This window comes from Micromys minutus, assembly GCF_963924665.1.
Source record: "Micromys minutus genome assembly, chromosome: 15".
In the NCBI taxonomy this organism is placed as follows: Eukaryota; Metazoa; Chordata; class Mammalia; order Rodentia; family Muridae; genus Micromys; species Micromys minutus.
Genome location: NC_137984.1, coordinates 32,149,101 through 32,174,768, shown reverse-complemented (window position 1 = coordinate 32,174,768; position 25,668 = coordinate 32,149,101). Strand labels below are relative to the sequence as shown.

The 25,668-nt window shown below is 42.6% G+C and overlaps 1 protein-coding gene across 3 annotated transcripts in view; it reads left to right on the top strand.

The window, feature by feature from the left end:
• PEX5L (peroxisomal biogenesis factor 5 like) overlaps positions 1-25,668 on the top strand; it is a 148,203-nt gene that overhangs the window by 80,772 nt on the left and 41,763 nt on the right. For all 3 annotated transcript variants that reach the window (XM_080929313.1, XM_080929312.1, XM_080929311.1), the window contains 4 exons: positions 4,098-4,292; positions 5,557-5,680; positions 6,839-6,935; positions 17,826-17,921. In XM_080929313.1, the coding sequence (XP_080785439.1) occupies positions 4,098-4,292; positions 5,557-5,680; positions 6,839-6,935; positions 17,826-17,921 (512 nt within the window). The remainder of the gene's footprint in view (positions 1-4,097; positions 4,293-5,556; positions 5,681-6,838; positions 6,936-17,825; positions 17,922-25,668) is intronic.

Below are 25,668 nucleotides of genomic sequence, written 5' to 3'. Positions count from 1 at the left end.
GAGGAAGCACAATTGGGGGTTATTTCTGGTATTAACCTAGAATGTCCACATACACCCACACATGCAAAGCAGGCATACACAACACACACACACACACACACACACACACACACACACACACACTGAGCATGCATATACAACATATACAAGTACATACAGAAATAGAAAATCAAAAACCTGAGGAGTAAAATCAATGACATATTATACAATAAAGAATAAAGGTTGACTTAATTCTTTAAATAGGAGTTATCTATTTGGTAGATCTATTTGAAAGTTTCTATGATTACCTGTCAAAGGCATGCTTCATCACACAGTGTTAATAACAGTGTGTCTCCCACCAACTTATCAAAATAAGAATTTTCTGTTTCTTTTGTCATGATCTCACGATGTGGCCCTGGGTGGCCTGTTACTCAGAGATCTGTGTCTTCCTGAGTCCTTAGTACTAGGATGAAAATCAGGTGTCACAATACTGACCTCAAATAGCACTTTCTACTAGATGCTACTCTGTTCTGTCTTAAGTAGCCTTTTCAGGAAGCTATACATTTTTCCAGTACATTTGCAGTGGCCTGGGAGAGCCTTCTGGTTTCAAAGGCTATCAATTTCAGCTTGTTGAGATGGTTAGATGTGGCTGTTTTTACATGTATTGCCTGACACTGTCAGGAAATGTTAGCCAGTGGAATTAGGTTATTCAAAGAATACAGTTTCTGAGACTACCAACATGCCTCAAACCTTGAAAACTGCCAAATAACCAGAAGTTTAAGGGGCAAGAGGAGCTACCATATTAAGAGTCTGCATGCCGCCTCCAAGCTCAGTCAAATTTTAGGTAGCTTTTAAATGGAGCCTGTGTTTGAGGCTCAATGGGGACACCCACTGTATTAGCTTCTTATTGCTGCCAAAAGAGGACACCATAAGTATAGTGGGTGAAGGAGCACGCCTCTGTATTTTAAATTTCTATTTAAAACAGCAGGGACCAATTCCTCTTGGGTCATAGACGTGCAATGCCTTGTTTCCTCCCACTTCAGAGAATACCCAAAATTGTTGACCTGTGCTTCCTTCTTCTGTCGTCAAAAGCAGCTTGCATCTGAGATTCATCTTCATAGTCCCTTCTTAGACTCTGACCCTCCTGGATCCCTACGAGCATACTGAGACAATGGAACCCACAACCTGTGACCTGTACATGGTGACTGACAGGGGCCTGGGTAGAAAAGGTCACAAATGTAAAGCTAAAATGCTTGGGAGGTATTTCCTTGGTTCTGCCCTCACGTGTATGTACACAGGCACACTCTGACTCATGTGTGTATGTACATGCATGCTTTGACTCACATGTGTATGTACATGCATACTGTGACTCTCTCACACACACACACATATATATGTATACATGCACACTCTGTTCCACATGTGTATATACATGCACATTCTGTCTCAAATATATATACATGCACACTCTGACTCACATGTGTATATACATGCATACTCTGACTCAAATATATATACACATGCATACTCTGTCTCACATATGTATGTACACACACACTCTGACTCACATGTATATACACATGCATACTCTGACATGCACTCTTGAAAGCAAATAATTGCTGTACTCTTACTTCGAACACAAAAGTTCTAGGATCCAAACCTTCATATGTCTAGGAGAGTGTTTTAAACTGGATCAAGGCAGTTAGCAAAGCATCAACCCTTCCGGGCGCAGACAGACCTGCTTTGAAGCACTTGAGCAGCTGTAAGCCCTCTTCTTAAGCCTTAACCATTGCACGTTCCACACAACAGTGGGCTGTCTCCTCCGGAAGCCTAAGGCTGGCCCAACCATCTCTGCTTCCAAAGTCATCATCCTAGGGGACTCTCAGCTTCAAAACCATTCAACCTCTAAGACACTGCTTCCATTAAATGGGCAGTAAGTGGGGCTTTCGTGCACGTCTGGTTCCAGCTTCGTATCTACACAGAAAACAATGAAAGCACAGAGAACAAACACAGAAAGGGTCCATGATGATTCAGAGTGGACCGCATACCTGGCTGGCTTGAATTTTCAGTTCATTCATTCAGAAACAGACAAAGATTAATTTAAACTTCTAGCTACTATATTGTAACAAATATACTTTCAAAACACAAGTTCATGGTTTCTAGAAAATTTGCTTTTAAGAGAAGTTTAGGGACAAAAGGCTAATTCTTCATCATTTGTACAATTCGTAAAAAGGATATTCTTTCCATCATAAAGAAGTCTCATTGAGCCTAGACTCCTTGAAACTCCAATAGTGTCTAGAAATTTCATTTAACCACTCAGTAGATAGGAAGTGTGTTTATCCCTGTCTTGGCTGCCTGCTGTGCTTAAATGTGGCTTAGCATTCCACTGACTGAGTTCTGGAAGCCTCTTGCCGCCCACTTTGTTCTGACTCACAAGCACCCCTCTCTCCAAACAGCTCATTGTTAGAAACTGGCTCCCATCTTCTCAAGAAAACTTCGATACAGTGAGCTGACACCTTCGGACCATTTTGTGATAAGTTTACTTCATAACATCCTCAGTGGAGCCAAAACCTTTGTCGCTTCTTGTTTTATCCTCAGAAACATTTCTTCTTTCTCACTGTGTGTAGATTGGTTGCTTCTTAAAACAGAACAGAAAAAAGAAAACTGGAAAAAGAAAACTGGCAAAGACTAAATAAAAAAAAAGAGTGAATTGGGAAATTGTTGCAATTTGGTCCCTTGAAAATAGAAGTGTGTGCGCACGCACGCTTCTCTTTCTCCTCATGCACACATGCTAGCACACACATTGCTGAGAATGAACCAAACCAAGCTGGGCTTGTGAATGCTATGCAAAGTACCACCATGACACTACCCTCCCCCTGCCTGAAATGGCATTTACAGAGTGAGTAGTTAGCGTAAGCCTGGTGCTTGGTTCCCACTGGATCATTTAATCTTCATCCCACACTTATAAGATTATTGATTCTCCATTTTCAGATTCAGCAACAGAAGCTCAGGCTACCCAAGAAATTTAGCTGAAGGTACATTAGAAGTGTGATGGTTAGGGACTCATTTCACTCACCTGGGGATGGCTAGCTCATGCACATATGCAGGCAGACAGTGCCTGACTAAGGAACCTCCCCTTGTGAGCTCAATAGAACTGTGCCCAGGGGACACCGAGTGGGTAGCAGATGGAATGAAGTTGAACTGTCAGTCACACCCAATCTCCACCCAGAGGAGGAGCTGAAAGTCATGAAACCTTTGTAATTGGGAAAAGAGCTATAGTGATTGGTGTAGAGTTCAGTGGGGTTGGGGGACACACTCAGCTTCTCCCAGCCCAAGATGAGGAACTGTCTTGAGGGGGACTGTCTCTTCTCTTGACTTTCTGCTTCTCGGTAGAACTAGCCAAATGTGAGTTTCCTATACTGGGAGAAGAGCAGGTCACAGCTGACCTTATTAATTCTAACTTGCCTGGGATTACACAGAAACATACTCTTAACTATGCCTCCGTTAGACTATTTAGTACAATGAGATCAATCCACTAGGAAGTAAAGGTGTAGCCATTTTATATCCGGTTGTCTGGAACTACAATTGGCATATTAAATGTCAAGACATCAGCATGTGTTCCTGCCCATCACATGCATTATAAAACCCCTCTCTGGTGAGACCCAAATGCATTGTTGACCCTAATCCATCCTATCAATGTAGGGGCTACATGTACCCAACTGACACCCTTACTTTGAAGAAAATACCGGAGAATGAAGGGGTACCTCAGTCAGTGAAGTGGTTGGCTTGTAAGGACAAGGCTCTGGGTTCCATCCCCAGAAACCATGTTTAAAGAAAAAAAAGTAAAACAAGAGTGGACGTGGTGGTGTGATCCTAGCCCTGGGAAGGTTAGCGTTAGGCACATCTTTGGGTCTCAAAGGTCAGCCAGACTAATCTACTTTCTCAATTCTAGGACAGTAGGGACTTCATCTCAAAAAATGCCTAAGCATAACACCTAAGGTTGTTCTCTGATATCCACACACATGGTGTGTCCCCACCCACATCCTGAATCATGCAAAAATATATACATACTAATAATACAGGAAGTAAATGGCTTCTCTCGCCTTCGACTCCCATAGTGTTAACCACTGGCTTGGATCTCCTTGACCTGAGTGAGCCTGTCTCTCAAACCCAAACCAAAGCCAAGAAGTCTGAGTCCTCATCGAAGAGTTCATCCCTCAAGAAGAAAGCTGATGGCTCTGACCTCATCAGTGCAGATGCTGAGCAGAGAGCACAGGCTCTCCGAGGGCCGGAGACATCATCCTTAGACTTAGGTAAGGCAAAGGTTTGCAGCAGCTATGGCTTAACCTTGTCTTATTGGTGCTGATATGACAGTCAAGTTCACAGATGACTTTCAAATGGTGAACATATGAGCAGGAAAGATGGAGCTATTTTGGAAAGCTGGGAAGAGCATAGCATCTTTCGTGCTTGGGTGAGTAGCCATGAGCTCAGCTTCATGAAACTAGGGTTGATTCAATCACATATGTGTTCCTCCCAATGTACTGAGCGTGTGATGGGTGCCAGGCATCTCTCTAGACCTGGGAGCTAAAATTAAAGTGTGTGTCTAACTTTCCAGGAACTCTCAGTTTAGCATAAGTGAGAAACAAGGGAGACACATAAGAGCATCACGGAACTTGGGGACATTAAGACAAAACATTCCTAAGATAATGCCCAAGATGGTGATGACACCTCTTGATACCCTTCACTGTCAGCTTGCAATATTTAGGAATGACACTACACCACTTACATGTTTTATCTCATGATTCCAACTCCAAAATACATGAAAAATGGGCTTTAACTTTTAATTTGTTGGGCTGGAGAGATGACTCAGCAGTTAAGAGCACTGATTGCTCTTCAGAGGTCCTGAGTTCAATTCCCAACAACCACATGGTGGCTCACAACCTTCTGTAATGGGATCCAATGCCCTCTTCTGGTGTGCCTGAAGACAGCTACGATGTATTCATGTAGATTTAATTTATTTATTTATCTATTTATTTACTTAGCTCATCCAAGATCTCACAGCTAATATCAGAATGAGATGGAAATATGGAAGTGATTCTAGTTAACTTCAGAGCTCAAACTTTTATCTACACACACCACGTCCTCTTAAGAGAGGACAGTTTGGTTCTCAGTTCATGCAACCAGGCAAACCAAGCAAATGTTCCTGAGTGCACTCGTGTGTGTATGTGTGTGTGTGTGTGTTCATATATTTATATGCCTATGTGTGCATGTGTGTGCATGTGTGTGTACATGCATCTATGTGTCAGGTAAATACATACAGATTCATAAAACTAGGTCTTGAAATTAATTTTACTTGATTGCTTCAACTGTAAAGGCAATCTAATTTATCTTAATAAGTCTTGTTTTTATTTAGCTGCATGTGTTTCATTTCAGTCTTATGTGCCCTTAAGAAGGTAAATCTTAGCCTTGGATCTTGCACACATGCACTGAATATAGTTTTTCTGGAATCTCGATCTTAATCTCCTTTCTCTTTGCTTGGTCCTGGGCTTTCTCCTCCACTTCCTTCTTCCTTACTAGACATTCAAACACAACTGGAAAAATGGGATGATGTCAAGTTTCATGGTGACCGAACAAGCAAGGGGCATCTCATGGCAGAGAGGAAATCATGCTCTTCTAGAGCTGGATCCAAAGAGCTTCTGTGGTAAGAATACACGTGAACAGCACCTTACCCTGGCTGTATGGATGTTCATGTCATGTCTGGAAATAACCAATGCGCTCCATTAATCCAGATATTTAAGGGATCTGGATTAAAATAGATGTCTAAATTAAAATAGAATAGTAATCTTCTATATGCCATCCCTTCCACAAATCACTTTGACAATATATATATATATGAAGGAAGGACTGAAAAAAGGGAATAAAGAAAGAAAGAAAGAAAGAGGAAGAGGCACTTGTTTGATAATTATAATAATTATGTAGCTAACTATGTAACTAAGCTATTAGTAAACAGAATGGGGGGGTTCTAATGTATCATTCCCACAGTGGTAGTCATATTGTTGCTGGTTACACAGCTTTCCTGCTCTCTTAACTCTCTACTGAGTGTGTTTTACCAGGTGTATTAGTTACCTTCCTGTTGCTATGCTGTTAAGACAATATGAACAAAAGCAGTTTGGGACCGGGTTTAGTTCACCTTAGAATTCGCAGGTCACATTGTATACTGAGCCCAGAGCACTGCTTACTGGCTTGCTCTCCTGCCTTGTTTCTGCTTGCTTTCCTGTACAATCCAGGACCACCTTCTTATAGGTTGCAATGCCCACAATGGGCTGGTTCTGCCCTGTTAGTGGAGAAAATGTCTTACACACAAGCCCACAGGCTAATCTGATGTGGACAATCCACAACTGAAGGTTCCCTTTCCCCAGTTGATTCTAGTTTGTGTCAAGTTAAGAAAAGTAACCAAAACATGTTTGTTTGTTTTTTTTTTTTTTTTAAGATTTGAATAGGGCAGCTTCCTGTTTCTGCCTCCTTTACCCTCATACAAATCCCCATATAGTCACAGTTCAGATCCATAGAGATCTACCTTATGAACTGACTCCAACAAGACCACTATTTTTTTTCAAAATATAAAATTTCCTATAGAAGAAAAGTATCTTGTTCATTTCCTCTTTCCTTTCTTTTCTCTTTTTTCTTTTTTTCTATAAAAAGAAAACTTAAAGCTATCAGCTTGTTTAGATTCTGGAAGTGGTAATTGTGAAAGAGGAAACTTACAGAAGTTTGTTTCTGGCTAGGACCTGGTTCCTGGCTGGGCTCCGGGCTGGGCTTGTTCTTACTGTACATGAGTGTCCTTGATGTCTCCTTGCAGGTCCTCAGAACATAGATCTCAGCCAGAGCTGAGTACCGGGAAAAGTGCCCTCAACTCCGAGTCGGCTTCCGAGTTGGAACTTGTGGCTCCCGCACAGGTAATAAAAGTGAATCTTGGGAAACCCATCTGCTCTAGCAGAAACTTCGCCGTAAATATTTTATTTGAATCTTGCACAGAAAGTTCGAAGTGTTTTTCCAAACTTTGCATTGCAAAGTGTGTTCTCACCTCGTAGCTGTCTCGGTGCTTAGAATAACTGATTGTATACACTTCCATTGGCTGGGGAATGTGCTAATGAATTCACTGTGTGCTTAGCACATTTCCCCTGTACCGCCATTGACTGTCCCGTTTATTTGGCAATACAAAAATCTGTTCTAGTCCAGTATTAGCTCTACTTGTGTAAAAAAACACAAAGAAGAGGAAACAGCATGATCAGTGTTCATTCACATCTTCGCCCTGTGGAGTAAGAGAATATACCCAGGATTCTGCCACATTAAAATAAATTACATGCCAAGGATTGTATTATTCCAGCACCAGCAGGAATGGCAGCCAATGAGAGCTACCCCCAGAATGCCCAAGAGAGAGCCATAGAGACTCACTGGGTGCTTTTCCTGTGTTACGTCTAAATACTCAGAAATCCTGTGCATTTTAGAGATTTTTAATCCAGGTTTTCTACCCCACCTTTGACCATTTAGTTTCCAGATAAAAGACACTCAATTTTTATTATTTACAATAAGCCTTAAACAGCACAAGATCTGGGCAGATAGCTATTGTTAGCTATTAGAATTTTATGCTATTATAATCTACTTTCCTATAGATAACCCCAAGTTATTACTTACTACGTTTCATCTGGGATGCTCTTAACTCCAATTATCCAGCCCTCAGGGCTGAGTTTTCTTGACTCTTCTAACTCATGGGGGCTTCTTCTTCCTCCTTACCTTCTTCCCTCCTCATGGTTCTCCTACTATCCAAACCCAGGAACCCTAAACCCTGCTAGCTATTGGCTATCAACATCTTTATTCACCAATCAAAAATCACTTGAAGGCAAGGTCATACAATGTCACTTGGGTCTACTACAGACTCTCTCTTTTCTGGAGCAACCAGGTCTTGGGGGCCTGCACTTATCATTACAATACACAGCAAAAGACCAAACCTCAACACCTGTGCAATACTGTAATCTTCATTATAAAGATACTTCTCACAGTAGCCTGTGAATCTCAGTGAACTCAACCATGTCTTACTGGGGTACAATAGTGGCAAGTAGAATGTGAATTCCATGTGTCCACACTGCTAGACCCTGGGCTCCTCAAGACCCTTCACTATCACTGTTTACCCCTCCCACAATTTCTGAAATGGCAATTTCCACCTTTCTATCCCTGGGACATGTTTTAAGGTCTTGCCCTTCAACCACAAGTGTCTCCTAAGGACTATGTGTGCACATTGCTGCCTTCTATAATCCAACTGCACTGAGACTAAATATGGAAGGAAGTCAGCAGAAGAAATGTTCAGGAATTTGCCACAGCACATGCCATGGGGGATACAGAGATCTGAAGTGAGATAGGGGAGTCACTGGGGCTGAAACACTAAACCAGCAGAAAGAATACACACTGTTCTTGCAGAGGACCTAAGTTTGGCTCCAGTACCCGTGTTGAGCAGCTAATGACAGCCTGTAAGAGGGATTCAACTCCCTCTTCTGGCCCCACAAGCGCCCCCACAGTGGGTATTATTGTTGACTATGAGAGTTTCTAATATAAACTGGTGCTGATCTGGTCCCAACAAAAGGCAGAACAAGGCAAGCTCCTCTATGACCCCACTGTTCAGACAGGGAATCGGTGAAATGGAAAGATGTTTGGGGACCCACGACTAAAAAGTGACAGAGAGAAGGACCCAGAGAACCAATCATGATTGGGCTCTTGGAACTTCCTAAGCCACCAGCAGTCCCCTACACACTCATCATCCTCAAGAGAAAAGACATGGCTGTTCCCAGACCACATCTGGACATCCAGTCTACTCACTTTCTGAATACACTTTAATGAATTGCAGGTGTGGTATGAAAAGTGAATTTTGGGTGCTCACTTTAAATGTATCTTCTTAAGAGAAAAATGACAGCAGCAGCCATTAGAAAAACGGTGTCCATAAGAGAGCGTGAGCGAGCTCTACTCAGCTCAAGTAATTGGTGCAGTTTCATGTTTCATCCGCTGCCATCTCTGGAACAGTGAGACGAAGGGACAAAGCATTTGTTTTGAAGCAGGGAGAGAGAGACTTGGCACATGTGGGCCTTTCAACAACAAGCTGGGCCAGAAGAACAGCTGGGGCCCCCAGTTGCCATAGAAACCCACAATGCATTTTGTTTATTATCCCAATGACAACTAGTCTCCTGCTGGTCTGTTAATTCCATCCCACCACACTGTCCTGCTTGCCCAATGCAAACATGATACACTTGGAAAATTGTTTTTGAGCTTCCTTGTATTGTCTTCCAAAATGTCCCTTCGGATTCACCCTGAGAGTTCTCTGCCCATGTGAATCTCAAGAGAGTCCTCTGAGATGCTGAACCATCTGTAAAGGGTTACCTCTTCTATTACTTTTGGAAACATTGTATGTGTACTTATCAAGACTTGTCATTAAAAAACTCATAATCTTATGGTTTTCATTCCAATCCATAGCTAAGTAAAAAAGTGTTCATGAAATGCAGGCTTACTGTTGTGACTGACACACAGTCTTCGAAGAAGAAAAAAAAAGCAGGAAGTAAACAAACAGGTGTGTGATGTAGCAAGAAGAGCCTGCTGGAATATGTAAAATAATGACGCATGCTTATCAATCCTTGCACAGAGGGGGTGGAAGCAGGAGAATCCCTTAAGATCCCTAGTTGGTCAGTCTTGCTTAATTGACAGGTAGCAGGCCAAATGAGAGACCTTGCCTCAATGAACAAGGTGGAGGGGGCATGAGGAGTGGCACTTGACAATGACCTCTAGCCTGCACATTCACGTGCACACACAGAGAAAGATGTGTGTACTGTTAGACATACTGCTTATCACTACACGGCCTCCTCGTGTAGATACAGTAGAATTATAATGAATATAGAGCAAAATTTCATCTAAAGACTAGTTCACAAATCATTCAGACAAGCCATTCGGACTCACCAGAGCTTGCCCCACACTCACTCAGATGGCTCACAGGAAACCAGGAAAATGGTTTCCTCTCCCTTGAGCCAATATAAATTCTCCCAGGCAGTGACTCAACGGGTAAGGAGTTATTTAAAAACCTCATTTTAAAAAAATCCTATTTCAGAATCACAAAGAAAATGGGAACCGATAATATGAAAACCAACATTTTCTCTTTTTTTTCAAGATGGAGAGGAGAGAAAGTTTAGTATAAAAAGGGTGCCTTGCACATAAAACTCAGAGAAACAAGGGTTTGCAGTAAGTTATGTAATCACTGTGGACTTAAAGACAAGGGTTCTTGACACTTAAAACCCAAACTATATAATTGTCATTGCACAAACTGAACTGTTTAAAGATACCATACAATCTGGAAAAAAAAATACTTAAAAACTACTTAAAAAAAAAACATTTGAAGAGCTGAAGAAAACACAAAAGGAAAGGCTGCAAAATTCAGTTTTGCCATCTGGGTAATGTGTCGCTGGCTGAGGCAACGGGAGAGAACACAGCTTCTTCGGCAGATGTGATCCAAGCATCTCCTTCCGGGTTTGCACCCTGGAAGCTCCAAGACCAAGATGGGCTCAGGTTCCCCAGCATGAGTAGATGCTGCAGAGGCAGGCCATAGTTGTGTATCTCACAGATGGACCACTGCAGCAGAGCTGAGCTTTCCCACAATTGCTCACTCACTACCCTTCAGTGTTTCTCATGCACTGTGGGAAATGCACACTGTAACCTCGGGTGTTTATATCATCTTCGCCTTTTCCTCTAAGAGTTGTGCATCCAACTCCATTAAAATCGGTGAAGCCCTTGTTCTTAACCACAGAGGATCCCCTGGTATCAGTCATCTTGTGTGGTTCACCTGAGAGAACTCATAAGCTATTGTTACTCTTATGATTGCAAAGCCCAATTATTGTTTAATTCTGTTAAATGAACATGAGTTGAGCAATGTTCAAGAATATCCATTACTTTCTTATAGAAACTTTATAAAACAATCAGAATTTTAATACAATTTATTCTGTATAAAGTTCACTCTCTTCCTGAATTTATCATAAATCCTTACTTTTAGAATAATGATTGCCCCCCATGTAAGCTCATTAATATGCTTGAGACTCTCCTGTCCTTACAGACATGAGTGCAGCAGTAAGCAAAACAGGTTAGGTTACAAGACACATTGAGAAAAATCCAAGTTGGCACACCACAGAGATTCTGCACACCTGTCTCATTGAAGGACTACTCACTATAGCCAGTTACAGAATCACCTGGATCTTCATGAGCAGACAATAAGGAAAGTGTGGTACATGACCCACTAAGAAAAGTGAAAATCTGTCATCTGCAGGGACGTTCAAAGAACTGGAGTCATCGATGTTAGTGAAACAAGCCAGACTCAGGAAGACACGCCTCCTTCCTTCTCTCCTGTGCAGAACAGACTTGATGATAGAGGTTTGAAAGAAGAAGGAGACCTCTTTGGGAAAAGAATGGAGTGTAGTGGTGTGTAGGATGTGAAAACCAGATCAAGGAGTTGGAGGGTGAACAAAATCTATGCACAGGAGGAATGGCTCCACAGCAGTAACTGTGCACTGCTCTAGAAGAGGATGGAACCTTGATTCCCAAGACCCATGTTGAGATGCTCACAACCACCTGTAACTCCAGCTGTAAGCCTCTGAGCACCATAAGCACCTGGACACACACACACACACACACACACACACACACACACACACTACTTATAACCAAAATATCTTTAAAATGCACACAATATGCACATACAAATGAGAACACCATGACAAAACCCACCCTTTCTTACAATGAGTATACACTGATGATGTAGAAGTGTGGTCAAAGAGGAATTTGACCTCTATGTGTCAGGAAAACAATTCAGCCCAGTGCCCTGTAAATCCTTGTCACCCTGCCTTTCAGGATTCTATGTAACCTCTTTCCTCACCATGCCATATACAATGAGCTGCCAGTGTGGTGGGAAGGAAGGAAGCTGGGAGAGAAGAGAAGGAAGCAAAGATGCTGGAGAAGAATGAGGAAGTGAAGGAGAAAAACTGAAACATCGTTTCAACTAAGACATCAGCACTGTAGGAAACTCTCGGCAAGTCTTTGTCACATGAATCAATAAGAGACCCCAACAAGGGGGGGGGGGGGGAACACGGATTTCGCCACAGAAGTAGGATCTTGTGAACAATTAAAACTGAACTGTGCGTACTTTCCTTCGGAATCACTCCTCTGTGCTTTCAGTAGTAGTTTCTCGGTCTGTCTGGGAATATGCTGGCCATTTCCTTCCAAAATCAACCTTTTCCTGACGTTCTGCACAGGATTTCAGAGCACAATGGCTACAGAAGCCATGTGCTTCCACACTCCAAGGAAAGGAATTCTCCCTTGCACATGAGGGATAGCTTTTGTATGTGCACTCCACATGACAAATGTCTCTTGGCTAAGAGTTAAAAAAAAAAAATGATCATTTCAGTGAGACTTGTATTTAAACAGTCTGAGAGTCCAAGGTGTCTGCATCAACACAAATGTGCAGTAAACACAGAACATTTCATGAAAACATTGACCAAGTGGTCACAGAAGCCAGGTTTGGCAGAACACTTGCTAAGTGGTATGTATTTGTATTTATGTGAATAATACCACTCAATAATTCTTACAGGAACTCTGTGAGTTAATACAGACTCTGCAAAGGAGACTCTGGAAATTCAATACCTTGTTCAAGGTCCCTGGGTGGCAATAAACTAGCAATTGGCCTTAAACAACTTGACTTCAGAGACTGCCTTAACAATTAGATCACAAAGCAGCCAAGGTTGAGCAGTCACTGTATTGTTCTTCTTCTAAAGGGAGCACACTTACTTTCTGTCTTCATTTTAACAGTGTTCTAATTTTACTTCTGCCGCTGTGATAAAATACCCCACAACAAGCAACTTGATGGAGAAAGAGATTCATTTGACTTTACAATTCCCAGTTTGGGTCCATGCTTGAGGGAAGTCAGAAGAGGAACATGTCACGGCATATCATGACCAGATCAAAAGGGATGGAAGGATTTCGGACAGCTAGCTTTCTCCTCTCACAATGTTCTGGGACCTCCACTTAGGCAATGAATGTTGCTGCTGTAATTGGCTGCATCTTTTTATATCATTCAACATAATCAAAATAAATCCTCCAGAGACAAGCCCACAAGCCAACCTGATATAGATAATTCCTCAGCAAGACTCTCCTTCCAAAGAATCCTGGATGGATCTTTTTTGTTTCCAATTTGATGTAAGCTGGAATTACCTGTGAAACCTCATTTGAGAAAATGCTTGATCAGATTGCCCATAGGCAAATCTGTAGGGCAATTTCTTGGTTATTGATTGGCATGGGAGCAGGCAGCCCACTGTGGGCTGTGCCACCCTTGGGCAGATGGTTTTAACTTGTATAAGAAAGCAAGCTGAGTGAGCACGGTAGAGCAAGCCAATAAGAGCATTCCTCCTGGGCTTCTGACGCAGCTCCTGCCTCCACGTCCCAGTTTTGAGTTCCTAACCTTACTTGACCCCCATCGATGACAGAAGTGTGACCCGAGAGTTTTAGTATGAAATAGACTCTTTCCTCCTCAAGTTATTTTTGGTCGTGGTATTTTATAACACAGAAAGGGAAGAGTAACTAAGACGACAGCTGACTCCAAGTTATGTCAAGATGACAGTAAATGCCATGCGTACTTAGTACACGCTTATGAACATGAGATTTATCCCCATATGCATAATACACGTGTGGATCTGGATCTTCCTTTGAGGTACTGAGCCAGCATCTCAGCAGTCCCTGACGATTTGGGGGAGATGCAGATGTGAGGCTCCTCACCAGACTTACTGAATCAGAGACCCTGGGGTAGGGGCTGTCACATAAATTTTAAAAGACCTTTGGGTATTTCAGGACTCACTCATGTTGAGAATGACTGTTATTGCAGCTACAATGTTAAGATGGCTGCCACTCAAACTGACAGCTGTAATTGTTCTGTTTACCAGGCCTCCCATCAAAGTGCCAAACAATATCAACAACCCACAAGCACTGCTATATTCTTCCAAGTCACAGGCTTTTTCTCTGATAAAATTAGATATGTTTCATGTCTGGGTTTCAAGAATGATTTATCATCTATATGTGCTCAGTTATGTCTGTTCCTTTTTTTATTTTTATTTTTGTATGTATGTGAATGTTTTGCCTGCAAGTATGTATGTGTGTCACCTGTTTACCTAGTATCAAAAAAAGTCAGAAGAGGGTATCACATGCCCTGGAACTGGAGTTACAGGTCATTGTGAGCCACCAGGTGTGTGCTGGAAACTGAACTCGGGTCCTCTGAAAGAACAAGTGCTCTTAGCCCCTGAGCCATCTCTCAGGCCCCAGTGCTCCGCTCTGAACCATGTTTCAGCACAGCACCAAAGCGTGGAAAAGCTTCAAATTTTCCAATTGCATATCAACTGCTATTTATACTCCATAACATTTAACTTGTGCTTCCTTGAGCCAAAAACATTAAAAATGGTAAGTTAGATAGCGCTTATCTTAGTAATAACCTAAAGCCTTTCAAATGGTGTGAGAAATAGAATATCCCTAAATAGTCATTGCACCATCAGAACAAAATGTCACCCGCACAGTAAGACTCTCTCTGTGTGCTTGCGATGTTAAGTGGGAAAGAGGAGCTGACCTGTAAGCCTGGAATCCTGGCATGCAATGCCCTTTGCAGCTTGTGAGTCATATCACAGCTGGGTCCTAAAACATTAATGAAGAGAGAGGCCAGGGACGCTAATAGAATCCTGTTAGGTCAGACTTCCTAGCAAAATGGGTTCTGTCTCACCAGTGCAAAGTGCCTGCTGATAAAACACTGTCTCCTACAACAGTCTTAGTGCTTCCTTTGTTTCTAAAGCCACATCTGGACCATTCACGACACATAATGTACCCTTGTACCAAATACCAAATGTATCCCTTCATCATTACGTCGTCTTATTTGGCAAACCGAAGTTTATGTTTACCACATAAAATATAATGTTTTGAAATGTGCACGCACAGAAAGCTGGCTCGGTCCGACTCCTGTCCTCATATGCACTCACATCCTTGGGTCTTTTCAAAAAGAAACCTGAAATTACCTCAGTGCTTCTCAAGGACAAGATACATTGTTAACAGCAGTCTACCCTAGATTCCTGGATGACATTCTGTAACCTTTGACCGACAGTGTACCACCGCTTCCCCCAGCCCCAGTTATGGCCACCAGCATCCTCCATCCTTCCGAGAGGCCAGCTAGTTTAGACAGCACATCTTAGGTTGAATCTGATACCTGACCTTCTGTGCTGGTTTATTACACTTCCTATGATGCCCCCCATTTCCTGTAAGTCACAAATGTCACTTCCTTCTTCTTGAAAACCTCAGCGTTCCACAGTGCATGCATGTTTCCTTACCAGCTGATAGACAGCCCGATGCCACACTGACATGTACCGAGTGCAGACACTCCTTGGCATAATGGTCGCCTTTCCTTGGCACAATCCAATAGGTTTAGTTCTGATTTTCTGACAGCCCTCTGGAGTGTTTTCACAATAATATGAATCAGCATTCTCACCGATACTGTGTAAGAATCTACTTTTCTCTCCATCTTCCCCAACATTCTTTTGTTCTTTCTGGCAACAGCCCAACCCACATGAGAAGATGGCCGACTGCGGTTTTCATTTTTTTTCTGCTTAGTGGAGGAGACTACTTTCATACGCCTGTTGGTAATTTTTGTTTGTTCTTCCAGGAAGTATCTCCCCATGGTCTTTGGTTTATTTCAATGGGGCTAGTCACTCCTTGGCATTCCTTATGTTTCTAAAGCTGGTCATCTGAGAAGAGGCACCCTTAACTAAGGAATTGCCTCCATCTGATTGGCTGGCAGGCAAGTGCATGAAGCATTGTCTAGATTGATGTGGGGGATCTTGCCCACTGTGAGTGGTGCCACCCTTGGTGGATGATCCTGGGTTGTGTAAGAAAGCAAGCTACAAAAGCAAGAAAGGAGTGTTCCCCATTGCCTCTTCCACAGTTCCTAGTTCCAGGTTCTTGCTTTGAGTTCCTGACCTGGCTTCCCTTGACAGTGGACTCTAGCCAGTAAAATATAATTAACCCTTCTCTCCCCAAATTTCTTATGGACAGCGTTTTATACCAGCAACCAAAAGTAAATGAGGACAGGGTCTTTTCTCATACAGTACAACTTAGTGTTTTAAAAATAATTACTTGTAGATTTTCGTTGGAATCTATAAGAAGTTGCCTTGAATCTATAGACTTCTTTGTGTGATGTGGACATTTTAACAATTGTTATTCTTCTAACCCCAGAAACTTCAACTTACTTGCTAGTACATAAATAAATAAGTTTGGGAAATAAGCCCTATTTTTCATTTCTTTCCGTGCATTTGTATTTTAATATTTCTTTTGTTAACTTGTCCATGGAGGGGCCGGCAGAAAGATGAGGGACTTTGCTCCAGAAGCAAGGCAGTCCTGTGCAGATCACCCAACAGCTGCTTAGGAAATAGAAGGAAGACAATTCGCCAAGTAACACACAAGACTACTCAGCCTTCTGTGAGCAGCAAGTAGCCTTCAGAGTTAGCTTCTCTCCTGGGCAAAAGGGTCCCAGCCACCTAGTGTCTATCACCTGCATTTTTATATCTTAAAATCACATTTCTTCATTTATTTTAATTATGTGCATTGTGCTTGTCTGCGTACCTGTATGCGCACACACGAGTACAGATAGCAGAAGACACCAGAGGTGTGGGGGCCTCCTGGAGTGAGAGTTTCAGGCTGTCCTGATCTGCCTGATGGGGATGCTGGAAGTCAAGCTCAAGTTTTCTAGAGCAGTGTGCTCTCTTAACTTTGGAGCTATATTTTCAGCCTCTCTACTTGTATATTCTTAATTAATAAAATATGCTGTGCCCCAAGAGAATCATATGAAAGTAATAGTGAAGGAAGTCTTCAAAAAAAGATAGATGGTTATAGCCCTAGAACCTGTGACTGTCACATGCACAAGGAAGACAGGGCTAGACAGGTGACCTGCAGAGAAGGGAACTTGCCTGGGGTCTGGGAAAGGCCATTTTGCAACTGCAGGAGCATTGTAAGAGTTAAGCAGAAAGGGGATGGACTAAGAGAGAAGAGGCAACATGGTATGGGAAGACCATAGCTCACCTGAAGCCCCTGCTTACTGGAAGGAGCATGGAGCAGACATAACCCTCGCCTCAGAGGCTGTGGAGAGACCAAGTGATTGGAAAACTGTCCTCTCCAATGGTTTGAAGTTCACATAACATTTTGAAGTGGAGTTCCAAAATGGTCTGGAGACTGCTGCACAAGAACCCATATGCAGACACACACACACACACACACACACACACACACACACATTTGAAATCATCCTAGACTGGGTGATATCATGCCTTAAAATACTTCTCAAGGCACTAGGGAAATGGCTCAATGCTTGCTGAGTTCAGTCCCCAGCACTCATGTTGAAAGTCAGACATGGTTGTGTGCACTCACAACCCCAGCACTCGGGAAAAGAAGGCAGAAGCATCCATGGAGATTGCTGGCCAGAAAAAATGGGCTCATAAGAGAGTTTCAGGTCCCAGTAAAAGATCCTGTCTCAAACAATAAAATCAATGCCTAAGAAACAGTACCACAGGTTGACTCAAGTCCTTCATACACACATGCACATACGTGCACACAAACACATACACACTTGGGTGTACAAACACATTCAATCCTGTGGAACACTAGGGAAGCAACATAAGAAAATGAAAACCACTTCTTTTGTGTGTCACGTGATGCCAATCATAAACCTGTTTATGTTTGGTTTATTGCAGGCTCGGCTCACCAAGGAGCATCGCTGGGGGAGCTCCCTGCTCTCCAGGAATCACTCCTTAGAAGAGGAGTTTGAGAGGGCAAAAGCGGCAGTAGAGGTAACTCTTAAAACAAAATTCTCTGAGAGTGATATTCAAAAACCACACACTAAAAAAAAAAAAAAAAAAAAAAAAAAAAAAAAAAAAAAAAAAAGATGCATATAAAATGGAACTGAAGGCATAAGGGAAAACTTGAGGATCGTTGTTTGGAGGACAGTGTGGCCAGAGAACCTTTGATTCCCGACCAGGGTGGCAGGAAGCGTCTGTTCTTCTACTGGTTCTGTGATTAGCTGGCGATGTGAGTGTGAGACCTGGATCAGCAGGCACCCAGAGAGCAGCCGGGGTCCCATGTATTTGTCCAGTGGAGAGTGGGAAGAGGAGGGCGGAAGAAGGAACGCCAGAGGAAAGGAGAAACAAGATGAAAAGCAGTTTTGGCAGGTTCTTTCATCTGATAGCCTCCTGGCAGGACTGTGAGGGTGGCTGGCAGATGTATGGTGCTCATCAAAGCTTCCTTAGACTGCTGTGTTTAAGAGGGGAGCTCCTTCGCTGACTCAAGCGTGATCCTGTTAGTGCCTCTGTTGCTATTAGTGATTTCAATCTTGAAAACTACAGGTGTTCTCAGATGATGCCTCACTTACGCACCCCCCCACCTAGAATTCAGATGAAATGATTATATTAGGAGTGGTCTTCCAGAAACCCCATAGTCAGGGTGCAGGAAAATCCTATTTGCAATTTAATGTTACTGGGGTCTGTTCTGGGAAATCATCTGAACCATGACTCAGAGCATTCAGAAACCCAGTGAGAGCACACTTTTATCTCCCCCATGCCGAAACTGTTCAAATTCCCTCTTTAATTTTCAACTTCTCTAATTTAAAGAAAAAGAAAAAAATTAACGAATATTTTAGTGTTCTGACTAGGAGCCTCTGATGTAGTTTGTCAAGACCAGCTGAGTTCAATCAGATCTCACAAATGCATGGAGCCTGTAGCTTAAACGATCTCGAATGTAAGTTTTTCAGTTTTAAGAGCTAATTTAAATATATCTACTGAGCCCCTTCTGTGCGGAAACACAGCGGTAGCTCTCAGACTGCTATTCAGATGCATAGAATCTTGGGTCAAGAAAAACATTAGCATTTGCTCTCATTTATAATCATGGTCTCATTTATTCATGGTGGAGTTGACTGACAACAAAAATGTGCTAAGGCATGTGTGTGTGTGTGTGTGTGTGTGTGTGTGTGTGTGTGTGTGTGTGTGTGTGTGTGGTGTGTATGTGTGTGTGTGTGTGTGTGTGTGTGTGTGTGTGTGTGATATATATTCATTGAGCTGAATCTGAGTTGGGGGTCATAATCTCCTAGTCTAGAGGTACCCTAGGAGGCCAACTCGTTCTTTTGGTTTGGTTTGGTTTTTTTTTGTTTTTGTTTTTTTGTTTTAATCTTAATAATTTACTCCTGTTTCTACCTGGACATATATAATTAGGGTCAACCTCCCTCTTTCCAAGAAAACCCATTTCCACCCTGAAAGCTACTAATTTTCAACAAGCTCTCTCTTATGGTAAAACTAGCACGAGAGGAAAATTTGCAGTTCCCTCTGATACTGACTTTCCTAACTTGCATCCATCTCTCAACAACACTCCCTCACCCCACTAAGCTGTGTCTTCTACCTTTCCTGTGTCTCCTGGGACCTGATTGTTATTCCAACGCTTCCCTAACAGCTACAGGACAGCATCCTGTCAGTAACCAGTCTAGGCCTAGGTATCTACACCTCTGTGGTTCTTCCCAGCCTCAGATCAGAGTCTGAAAGTTATTTTAGTAGATATTCACTGAGCATACATTACTGGCTTTCTATAAGTACTGGCTGCCAAACTAAAGGCTAAAGACAAAGGGCCAGCCTTTGAAAACTGCTAAGGGCAGAGGGCAGAGAATGAGCCTGGATTGACCCCTTGCTCTACTTTGGCTGGAATTTTGTATCGTCTGCAAGATGAGAGCTTGGGTTTTTCCTATCCCAAAACCCAAGAAGTTCATGCCTAAAAATGAAAAGAATGGTGGGGACAGAATTCCCTGCTAATCAGAAACGAGCAACTTTCTTCATCCTGGTGCTGAAACACCTCCAGGATTGAGGAGAGATATTCAATAGTATGAATAGTTATAGAAGGAAAAAATGGGAGCACGCTGGTGATAAATCATGCCTATAAAACGTTACACGTTGTGGACCTTCCACTGCTACATTACTCTTACTCAAACTCTTATCTAATTATCTACATACTATCTCGTGCCTTTTTAGACTATCCGGCTCCTAAGATTGTCACTTCAAGGGTGACTTCAGCATATGAGTCTTGGGAGAATGCCTTCCCAGAGTACAATAGAGCATGTGTGATTGAACATTCAGAGTAGTGATTCTTTGATGGCTACATTCAAGCGTAAAGTATTTTATTCTATTGTCTTCTCTGCATTTTCCTCTAGCCTGTCATATTGCTGATCAGAGGGATTCTTACAATGAGATGTGAGATTCTTAATTTTTATTTAGTATGCATGTGTGCACGTGCATATGTGAAGGTCAGAAGAAAGCTTGCAGGAGTTGTTTCTCTCCTTCCATCATTCCGGGGATTGGACTCCGGTCATCAGGTCTGGAGGCAAGTGCCTTTACATACTGAGCCATCTTCCCAGCCCCAGAATGTAAGAGTCTTTAAAGAAGCTGAAGATTTCTTTTTCAGATCAGTTGGTGGAATGCCTGACTTAGATTCAGGAGGCCCTGAGTTCTATTTCCAGTACTGTAAACACCAAATGTGATGGTGCACGCTCATAATTGCTGCACACAGGAGGTAGAGAGAAAGGAGTTCAAGTTCACTTTCAACTGTATAGCACACCAGAGATTACATGAGATCCGGTCTCAAGAGAAAAAGGCTGCTTGTGGGAGAGGCTAGAGAGAGGAATGAGAGACATGAATATGGTCACATATGTGGGTATGAGAATGCCGAAAACAAAAGGTAGAGAAAAGTAAAGAAAAAGAAAAACTGTCACTGCTGATCATTTTGTGAAAGGCAGTTCTAAATGCCAGTAAGATCCAGATGAAGGTGGCTAGAAAATGTGCTTCAGTGGATTAGAGCATGTGCCGCCCTTGCAGAGGACCCAAGTTCAGTTCCCAGCACCCACATCTGATAGCTCAACCTGCCTATAACTCCATCATAAGCACCTGCCCTTACCTAAACATAACTCCTACATGGACACATGCATACACCTAATAAAACAATAAAATAAACCTGATACCTTTTCATCGGGTCTCTCTTTTCCTGGTCCCCTGCCACATAGTTCCTTTCTACGTGCATTCTCCTAGGTCTTCATGTAGCTAAAGTGGCTGTCACCCCCTGCAGATGGACCCCATTAACCGTTACATCACCGGGTTTTTCCTCCTGGTTTTTCATCATGGGTCTGCCCTTGTACATTTTTGTCCACTATATATCTTTTATGAGAGAAGAAGCTTTTCCTTATATTTGTCTATGTGTAATATAAATATGCACCATGCTTCTTTGTTGATTTGTATTCATACTTATACGGTTAGTTTCATTGTCAATTTAATATAACCTAGAGTCACCTGGGAAGAGGGAACCGCAATTGAAGAATTGTCCACATCAGATTGGCCTATGGTCATGTCTATCATGAGAAGGCCTAGCCCACTGTGGGCGATGCTCTCCCTAGGCAACTGAGTCTGTGAAGTATAAGGCTGAGTGTGAGCCAGAGAGCAAACCAGCAATCAGCACTGCTCCTCAAGTCTCTGCTTCAATCTCCTACTTCGAGTTCCTGCCTTGACTTCCCTCGATGATGGACTGTTAACTTAAGTAACATCATTTGAAATTAAACCCTTCCCAAGTTGTTTTAATCATTTCATTTATTACAACTAGAGAATGTAAACTAGAGGATGGTATTTCAATATCATCTATAAAAATTCCTGGTCCTTAGCATATGCTAAGTGGAAGGTTGTTTGGGTATTGATCGCCACATAGGCAATATTTCCTTCTATCTCTTTCCTGTTGTATATAATGTGTCATATAACCTTCTGCTGTAAAAGTAGCTTCATTTTGACAGTATTCTTATATGACACATGGCCATATAAGGACCATGGTGAATTGTGGTTGTCTCCACCTCAATGTAGGTAACATACTTAACTAACCAGGACCTGACAGCCAATTCCTTCATGAAGGAGCACTAACATATTTGATTCTCACATTGTATACAACCACATTTATTTGTACTAAGACCTAAAAGCCTGTGATTTAGCTCATTTTTAAGATAAAATGTCCTATCAATAAAAATAAAAAAAACACACACACTTGAACACAGACACACATTCAAATGACCTAGAACCTGTTAATATTCAAAGGCTGGCATTGTTTGAGGTCACCTTGAACAACTCCTCCTGGCAGTGCTCCTTATGGGGGAGATGATTTTACTCTATCTCTTGCATTCTACTACAGGAAAAAAAGAAACGAAAATTCACTTCTACCCAAAGCATCACAATTTTCAAACAAACAGCTGGTATTTTTCTTCTGGGTTTTAAAAAAACTAAGCATCCTGCCCCCACCCCTTGTGAAAGGAAGAGGCATGCCATGTTTCCTTCTGGATTTATTCACAGCCTTCATCATAACTGCTGTCAGCTATAGTTGGTACCTAGGACAAATGCACAGAGAGGCATAGGAAAAAATGCAGAGAAGGTGTCCCAAGGGCTCTAGAATGCCCGAAGCAGACTCCTAGGAGCAGAGGTCTCTGGAGATAGCCACTCAGCATCTGGGGAGGAGAGGGAAGGTCACTTGGGAAGTCTGCACTCCTCAACCATGAACTAAAAATATCTCCTTCGTCACCATCGGCAGGCAGGGAAAGAGTGCCAGCCAACATCTGGTGTTGTGCTTAGCTGGATAGGTGCCTCTTTCACTTTCAAAATAAATTGGAGTAGAATCAAATCCATTAAAAATGTTTAAGTGTGGGCAAAAGCATCAGGAAAATGAGCAGGACCATCGCTGCTCTTAGGGAGAAACAGAGTAAAGAATCACAGTTCCATGTGGGTCAGAAATAGTCAAGGGTGGCTTATCCTACATCCTAGTTAATTCTTACAGCCATCCAACCCAAGCTTCGACCAGACCATGCCTCACCTTCTGTTCTTGGTGCTAGTCAGAATCTTGGAAGACAGGGGGCCCACAGATGATGTTTTCCTGGCAAATAATATTTTTTTAATTGTTTCTGGTGTCACTAAGTACCGCTTGTCTAGGGAGCTTATGACAGATTCTAAACTCTGAGTGACAGAAAGATGAAAGTTTGACCCCTGGAATTAGGCCATGTTCCACAGAGCTCCAATGTTTCTACTGTGTGTGTTCTGCACATTTCAAACATGTTTTCGCAGATCCATTTTTACCCTTGGGAAATATTTTTGTGAATGGATTTTTAAAAGAAAAGATGAAATATGTGAATAAGGGTAAACAATCTCCAGGCAAAGGGAAGGGTGGCATCAGAGGCAGCAAGTGATGTTCCAAACCCATTGGCTACTGAGTTCAGTACATTCCACCATTTACCACATTGACATCCTAGACCCTGAGCTCCTCTGGCCCCACAATGCCCTTCTCTTCTAGCATCACGTTGCTAGTACTTGTGGCTGTTTAAAATGTCCGCTCAATCTTCAGATGTGACACTTACTTCCTCTTTGGTATAGCCTAGACTTGGTGATTCACTTATAAAAAAATTAGAAACTGTGGACATGACCTTGAAGCTCACATCACAGAATACACCATGACCGCCTTTCTACTTGCTCTTAAACAACTTGCCCAACTGCCATTTCACAACATTAGCCATAGAGTGAAAAGCTAAGAGTCTCTACTAACAACCGGCTGGGAACTGAGGCTCCTCCCCATGTGCTGGAGACAGGTCCTGTGAGTAGGTCCCCAGACTCCTGGAGCTTTGAACAGTTGTGGCCCCAGCCAAAAGCTTAACCCCAAATTCATGAGACATCCTGAGCCAGAAATTTCCAGGTAGCTACTCCCAAATTCCCTGACCTTCAGAAATGGTTTGAAAAGCCTTGTTGTTTGAAATTCCCAAGTACTGGGGTGACACCAGAAACAGCAATGTTTCTGTCCATGGTATCGCTCAATTCTAATGCAGATGTAGTGTCAGACTTTTAATAGAAACAGAATCCTGAATTCGAATTCACTGGCCAGTCTGCTAACCTACCTAGAGAGCTACAGGCCAATGAAATAATGTCTTAAACAACAGATTCTATCTATTGAACATTGCAATGTGTATATATTTTTTTTCTCACATCCTAAGGAATGACACCTAAGGCTGATCGTACACACACACTACCTAAGAAATGACACCTAAAGTTGTTCTTACATTTAGACACACACAAGGACAAAAGTCTGTCACCCGCACACATGTGAACACACACACAGAGAGAGAGAGAGAGAGAGAGAGAGAGAGAGAGAGAGAGAGAGAGAGAGAGAGAATGAGAATGAGGAATGTGACCTTTTTCTCTCTTTAGGTTTGATTTGGAGAGGCCGTATTCAAAACAACACAGCAGCTAAACCCAGCTTCAATGACATAAGCATAATAATGCTTCCCTGAAAATTTATTTTTACTGGAAGCTACTTTCTAAGGGGCCTCTGAAACCAGAGCTGGATGAACAGAAAAGAAGAGCATTCCCACTGGCTTTTATTAGTATAGGATTGTGTAAGCAGCTGCTGACTCAGGTCCCTCCTCCCAGGGAGATGCCAGGAGCACCTCTCTGTGAGCATTACCTCTGTAAAGCAGCTGGAAGGGATTAGTGGATTAAATACTCCTTAAATCCTTCAGACTGAAGATTCAATATCCAGGAAAGACCTTCAGAAGACATATGAAGACATCCTCTGGCAGTTAACTATTTAAGAACCTCTGCGTTAACTATTTAAGAGACAGAGTTCTTAACACTTAGCTCATAATGTTAGTGTGTCTTATAACCCGTGTCAGGGCAGAGCTCATAAAGACGAGGAGTGAGGTCATAGGGGGAGGGTCAAAACTCCTTGGCTCACATGCTGATTAGATTTCCTTCTGTTTCACACAACTTTTGACTTCTAAAACTAACTGGTGTGAAAAGGGAGCTCGTGACCTGCATGGACACATAAAGGTGTCTCTGAATTCATCGGTAAGTTAACCTAAAAAGATGAGAGAAATAGTCTTGCCTTGCTCTAGCACTTATAGGCTGGCACAATAAGCATATCCCAGAGTCCCACATTTTTCCACCGCCCTGATATTCTGTTCAGATGGGAGGGTATCCTGGGACTCAGCAGCCTGAGAATCATAGAGTTCAGAGGGGAGAAAGTATCCCATTGGAAGCCACCCTGAGGCTTAGAGGCCCAGGAACCAGATACAAGGGGTAGGGGATACAGGAACCACACAGTTCTAAGAGGAAGTCTCCTCATCAGAGAGGCATTGCAGCTCCCAGGAGAAGGTATCACAGAGAAGCTCAGGAGCCTCAGGCCTGCTCCTTCTCTTCCTATTCATCTCTTCTCTTCATTGCTTTTTGTCTTCTCTTCACCAGGCAGGAAATCTCATGAAAGAGATTGATTGGAGGGCCCAGGGTATGGAGGGATGAATCCAGGGATGGCTGCCCTCTGCTCCAGGAAGAGGGTAGCCGGGAACTAGATAGAGGGGCAGTACTTATATAAGATTTCTGAATGGGGTGGAGCTTCTCAGGGCAGGTATTTCCAGAGTGAGGATTGGTGGGATTTCAAATCCTGAGCTTGGGGGAGGGGGTGCTCAGGGATTGGTGGGTTTTTCTGTTCAGAGATTGGTGG